The following is a 6174-nucleotide window of genomic DNA, read 5'->3' on the forward strand; positions in this document are numbered from 1 at the left end:
AAGGGAGCTGTCTTCTCGTTAGAGAACCTGTCTGCCATCAATCACACTGTTAGGCCGGGTCCCTCTCTGGGGGTCCTGTCTAAGCCTGTTCTGCTTCTGACCTCACGCTTTGTTCCTCCCCAGAAACATTACTTCCCCATCAACTACAGGATTCCTGTGCCTTATGAGGGAGTGCTCAGAGTCGCCAACATCACGAGGCTGGTGAGGATCCCTCCTGGGATGGGGAGTTTCTGCCTTCCACGCCCTCAGAAGCACGTGGGTCCTTGGCAGGTTGTCCTACTGACCAGGGGCCTTGCCCTGGCCACTCCAGCCAGCTTGCTGCTGACCTAGGCCCAAGGTTGTCTGCTGGCCACAGCGGGTGACTGTGGCTGCTCCCAGGCAGTGGCAAGTCCTTGGGGTGGGGTCACAGCCCAAAGGCCTGGCTTGGATTTCCGCGATCTCTCCTGTCCCTGCAGCAGAAGGCCCGTGTGAGCGAGCGGGAGCTGCGGTACCTGTGGGTCCTGGTGAGTCTCAATGCCACCGAGTCTGTGCTGGACGTGCTGCTCCAGGGCCACCCGTCCTGGGACTATCTGCAGGAGGTTCAGACGCTGCTGGAGAATGTTCAGCGGAGCCTCATGGTGAGCTGTGGGCATGCACAGATGCAGGGAAAGGCTGCAGAGGGAAAGTTCTGGTGTGTGCTGAGGATGTGGGGGCCATGGGAATGGTGTGCAGGAAAAGTGACCAAGGAGGGAGGAGACGCCATGATTACCATGAACTGGGGTGGGGGACAGGAGGATCTTAGGACCATTTTTTTCTTTTTCTTTTTTTGTTTTTTGTTTTTTTTTCGAGACAGCGTTTCTCTGTGGTTTTGGAGCCTGTCCTGGAACTAGCTCTTGTAGACCAGGCTGGCCTTGAACTCACAGAGATCTGCCTGCCTCTGTCTCCTGAGTGCTGGGATTAAAGGCGTGCGCCACTACTGCCCGGGCTCATCATTTTTATTTTATAACCCATAGAGGCCAATTAGTGCTACTCACCGAACTGTTCACCAATAATGCTGGCTTGACCTTGTGCAGGCCACCAGAGTGAGCAGAGTGAGTTCATAGATGCACGGGGTGCATCATAGCCATGAGACAGCATTTATTTGTTTGTTTATTTAGAGACAGAGTCTCACTGCAAAGCCCTGCCTGGCCTGGAACTTGCTATGTAGAACAGGCTTTGCCTCTCATGCCCTAGGTCTGGGGCAACCCAGGGAATCCTCTGACTTCGCTTCTGCATCTGAAAAATGAGGCTCCTCCAGAAAAAGGGGGAAAGAAAGAGAGGCGGGCCAGGAGGTGGTGGCACGCGCCTTTAATCCCAGCACTCGGGAGACAGAGGCAGGCAGATCTCTGTGAGTTCGAGGCCAGCCTGGTCTACAAGAGCTAGTTCCAGGACAGGCTCCAAAGCTACAGAAAAACCCTGTCTCGGGAAAAAAAGAAAGAAAGAAAGAAAGAAAGAAAAGAAAGAAAGAAAGAGAGGCAAGTGATGGGAATTTCTATTCAGAAACTCTTCTGTGTAATATGGTAATCACAGATTGACTTGTGACATTAGGTTTTTATCAAAACCTATGGGACACCTAGGGTGAACTCTAATGGCTATGACTTAGTTTAGAAAAAATAGAAGGGAAAAGAGATGGTGTGGCCATCTGCAACCCAGGAGTCTGGAGGCTGAAGAATAATGTTAAATTTGAGGCCAATCTAGGCTACATAGTGTCTTGAAAACAAACCCCAAACCATTTGATAGCCAACTACGGGCTCAGCTGCATGTCCCACCTGCCTCGGGCCCTTGGTGTGTGCCTACTGGGACACACATGCCACCCTGCTTAGCCAGCTGCTTGGCCTCCTTAGCCCAGGCCCAGACCATCTGACACCAACTGTGAGCTCAGGGACAGTGACTTTGTCACAGCCATCTAGAACCACTCCTGGATGGGTCTTCCAGCTCCTGCCACAGTTATAGGAAGCTGCCCTTTTATGTTCGTGGGCAATATGGGTGCCCTTTGCAAACCGACTCTGGCTTGAGGTAGAGACCTTTCTTGCTTTTGTTTTACCCATAGAACAAACTCCAGGAGGCTCATGGAGTGAGGCTGGGGAGAGTGTAAGGGCCCCGGTCCTGGGCTCTCAGTACTGAAGCACTGAACACAGAGATGATTTTATTATTCAGATGTAGCTGGGTGGCCCCTTTCCCTTCCCCTCCCCCTGCTGGAAGTTGAGCCAGGTACTAGGTACTCACTCCCTCTACCACTGAGCTGTGGCCCAGCTCTGCAGCCTTGAGTCCTCCTTCCTTCCTAACCCTGTTAAGAGTCTGTGTCCTAGCTTTGAAGAAGGGTTTCACTTGCCTTCTTTGCTCATGGTCTCGGGACCCGGACACTAGCTCTGTTCCCAGTTGTATAACCTTGAACAAGTCGTTCCACTCCTGGGCTTGCAGGTTTCACTTGTAAAGGGAAGGGGTTGATGCCTAAATCTTATCAAAACTGCGGGTTTGATGACCTCACCCTATCTCCTCATCCCCTGGAAGATGTCTGGATTCGGGTTCTGCATTATTTTGTTCTCTATTCAGCTTTCATTGTTTCTGTAAGAAACTGGGCCTGGGGAGATGACTCAGTGGTCAAGAGCACTTGCTGCTCTCAGAGAGGGTCCTAGCATCCAAGTCTGTTGACTCTCAGCTCAAGCTCCAGGCAATCCAGCACCCTTTAATGTCCCCCATAGGCACTCACATGCACGTGGAACACACACACACACACACACACACACACACACACACACACACACACACACAGATGCACACTCATACACATAAATAAGAAAAAAAGTAATTTCAGGAAGAGGCAACTAAAACCAAAGTCTTTGTTGGAGACCGTGGAGGCTGTGCTAAGAGGGAGCACACTTTGCAATGGAAAAGCTGCTATTCTGACTATTTTTAGTTTATGGTTCGGGGGCATTAGTTACACTTATGGGGTTGCGCATCTATCACCCCATCCATTTCTGGCACTCTTCCGTCACCTCACGCAGAAACTGTATACAGGAAGCAGTCATTTCTCACCTCTTTCCACCCCCAAAAGCTATAATTTGTCTTTTTTTCCTATTATGTGCTTGCTTTTTTTTGGTATAGTTTCTAACATGGGTCATACACCATTTGTCTAGCTGCTTGCCCTTAGAGAAGGTTTTCTAACTTTATCTGTTGAATTGGATGAAGTTGGACAGACTCTAATCCCACACCTGGCAGAGAGAGCGTGGTAATTTTCTAAGATTGGAGCCAGCCTAGACCACGTATTCAGACCTTGTCTCAAAACCAAAGCAAGGGCCAGGTGTAAAGTAGCATGCTTAATTCCAGCACTCGGGAAAGGCAGGTGGATCTCTGTGAGTTCGATAGCCTGGTGTACACAGTGAGTTCCAGGTAGTCAGAGCTACATAGTACAAAAGAAAAAACTCCCTCCCCCAAAAGCAAAGCTAAGCCAGTGAAGGTCATACACTGGGTTCAGGGTACAGTTTGATAGTAGAGTGATTGTCCAGTACCTCTGTCTTTCTGCCCTTTCTCTATAAAGAGATCCCAGGGGCCGGGCGGTGGTGGCACATGCATTTAATCCCATCACTTGGGAGGCAGAGACAGGTGAACTCTCTGTGAGTTCGAGGCCAGCCTGGTCTACAAGAGCTAGTTCCAAGACAGGCTTCAAAGCTACAGAGAAACCCTGTCTCGAAAAAAAAAAAAAAAAAAAAGAGAGAGATCCCAGGGCTGGGGATGCAAAGAGCTGGTCTAGCATGCATAGGGCCCTAGGTTCTATTCCCAGCACAGAGAGGGGAAACACTGATTTGTCATTAGATTTAGCATCCACTCTAAAAACAAAATGACGTAAACTTTAAAACATTGATGACATCTACCCAATTTCCAAAAAAGGGTCCCGTTCACAGGTATTGAAGGGTGGGACTGAGGCTATTTTGGAAGGCCTGGGGCACAGAGTTGAGCCCATTGCTTTGTCTGGGCTACAGGGGAAAGCTGTCCTTAAACTCAGGCCCTACCTTTCCCATGATACCTCTACAGTGGCCCTGGACTTCCAGGGCCAGCAGCTGTCCTTGCTGTCCCTTCTGATAGACTTTGTGAGGAGAAGTTATCTGAGCTTGAAGCCTTTCACACGGTCAGCTCTGCCTGTGAGACTCATGCCTCAGGATCCTCAGGAAGTTCTTCTCTTGTTCCTTAAGCAGAGGGCTTTGCTTTCTGACCGACAGTGTTCTGGACTGGAAGCTGGCGAGTATGCATGCTGGAGCAACAAGGAGGTCCCAGCTTCCTCCCTGTGCTGGCCTGTGTTCTGTAGTTCTTTTCTTTTCTTTCTTTCTTTTTTTTTTTTTTGGTTTTGGAGACAGGGTTTCTTATTTTTTTTTTATTTTTTGGTTTTTCGAGACAGGGTTTCTCTGTAGCCTTGGAGCCTGTCCTGGAACTCCCTTGGTAGACCAGGCTGGCCTCGAACTCACAGAGATCCGCCTGTCTCTGCCTCCCAAGTGCTGGGATTACAGGAGTGCGCCACCACCGCCCGGCTAGAGACAGGGTTTCTCTGTGGCTTTGGAGCCTGTCCTGGAACTAGCTCTTGTAGACCAGGCTGGTCTCGAACTCACAGAGATATGCCTGCCTCTGCCTCCCGAGTGCTGGGATTAAAGGCGGGCGCCACCATTGCCAGGCTCTGTCGTTATTTTCTGATGACAGAGAAGCAGAAGCCTCTGTGAGGGATGGCAACTGGGACCCTCATGGCCTTCTGGTCCCTGGAAGTTGTTATTTCATTGAGTTGAGACCGTCTCCAGGATAGACAGCCTCCACGGCTCTCACGTGCTGGGGTCCTCCTCTCTTTACTCGTCCTGCTGGTTTCCTTCCTCCCAGGATGTAGAGATCGGTCCTCAGGTGGAAGCCGTGTTATCTCTTCTGAGTACCCCAGGCCTAAGCCTGAAGCTGGTGCGGCCCAAAGCCTTGCTGGACAACTGCTTCCGGGTTATGGAGCTGCTGTACTGCTCTTGCTGTAAGGAGACCCAGTGGGTGGGGTGGGCAACGGTAGGCCACAGGGATCCGGGCCCAGGTTTGTGGGCGGAGTCCACACTGCCTTGGGAATGCTCCCTTTTCTGGAAGCTGCAGTGGGCCTAGAGTACGGAGAACGGAGAACGTGTGGTTTGGCTGTTCTGTCCCACAGTGCTTTTTTTCTGTCTTACAGGTAAACAAAGTCCCATCCTGAGATGGCAGGACTGTGAGCTGCCGAGTCTCCATCCCCACAATCCAGGATCCTTGATGCAGTGTGCAGCTACCCACGTGTACCCTTTGCCTCGGCAACCCCCCACCTCCCTGCCCGGTTCCCCCGGCTCAAGTCACGGTCCATTGCCCTGAGCCGTCTGTGTTGACCACAGGTCGGGCTACTGGATGTCTTCCAGGAACTGGCTCGGGTCTGAGGCTTTCTGGGATGGTAGGTAGGTAGACCTGCAGGAAAGCCCTCCTGGGAAAGGCATCGTGCCAGGCTCAGCTTCCTGCCTTTCGTACCTAAGTGATGCCACCAGGAGCCTCAGGAGGGAGGGGTGGAGGGGAAGGCTGGTGCTGCCACCCACAGCCACCCCTACCTGTGACTGGTTCTGCAATCGGCAAATGCTGTTGCCCCACAGAATTCTGGGACTCACTGGGGCTTTGCAAGCGTGCTGAACGCGGGGTGCTGGACCGAGGACTGACCAAATGCCGTATCTTGCCACAGCAGTGCTTTCCCGGTTCCTTTTCTATTAAACGACCACTCGCTTGGTTTGGCTTGCACCCGTGAAGGTGAACCCGGAGGGACTAAGTTCTGGAGACAGGTGGGTGGGCTTGATTCTGCCTGCGATTGGGGTTGAGCGTCTGGAGCTGCAGTGGGTGGAGCCTTACCCAGGGGCCATGAGTTCTCAGCTCTTCCAATCCTGTTCTAACTCTGGAGGGGTCAGCGGGCCTGAGTGTTGTCTGCTGCAGTGTTGAGGTGCCTCCCTGACCATGTGTGTTTCCTCCCTCTGGGTCCCCCACAGTCCCCACGGGTACACTTCAAAGACCGACTCAGGTCTCTGCCCAAGTTCCCCACTTCTCATTCGTGTCTATCAGTGATGTGGAAGGGCAGGATGCAGGGGTAGGAGGCAGAGTAGGTGTGCAACAGTGGCTCAGGGAAGACAGGCGGGG

At 52.0% G+C, this 6174-nt stretch overlaps 1 protein-coding gene across 3 annotated transcripts in view; it reads left to right on the top strand.

Moving 5' to 3' along the window:
* Positions 1 to 5798, top strand: part of Il34 (interleukin 34) — a 57714-nt gene extending 51916 nt beyond the window's left edge. For 2 of the 3 annotated variants that reach the window (XM_075977331.1, XM_075977332.1), the window contains exons 4-7: positions 124 to 201; positions 456 to 617; positions 4879 to 5014; positions 5204 to 5798. In XM_075977331.1, the coding sequence (XP_075833446.1) occupies positions 124 to 201; positions 456 to 617; positions 4879 to 5014; positions 5204 to 5373 (546 nt within the window). In that variant the 3' untranslated portion in view covers positions 5374 to 5798. The remainder of the gene's footprint in view (positions 1 to 123; positions 202 to 455; positions 618 to 4878; positions 5015 to 5203) is intronic. The other variant, XM_075977333.1, reaches the window with a different exon arrangement.
* Positions 5799 to 6174: the final 376 nt, after the last annotated feature.

The sequence above is a fragment of the Microtus pennsylvanicus genome, chromosome 6, assembly GCF_037038515.1.
Source record: "Microtus pennsylvanicus isolate mMicPen1 chromosome 6, mMicPen1.hap1, whole genome shotgun sequence".
Lineage (NCBI taxonomy): Eukaryota > Metazoa > Chordata > Mammalia > Rodentia > Cricetidae > Microtus > Microtus pennsylvanicus.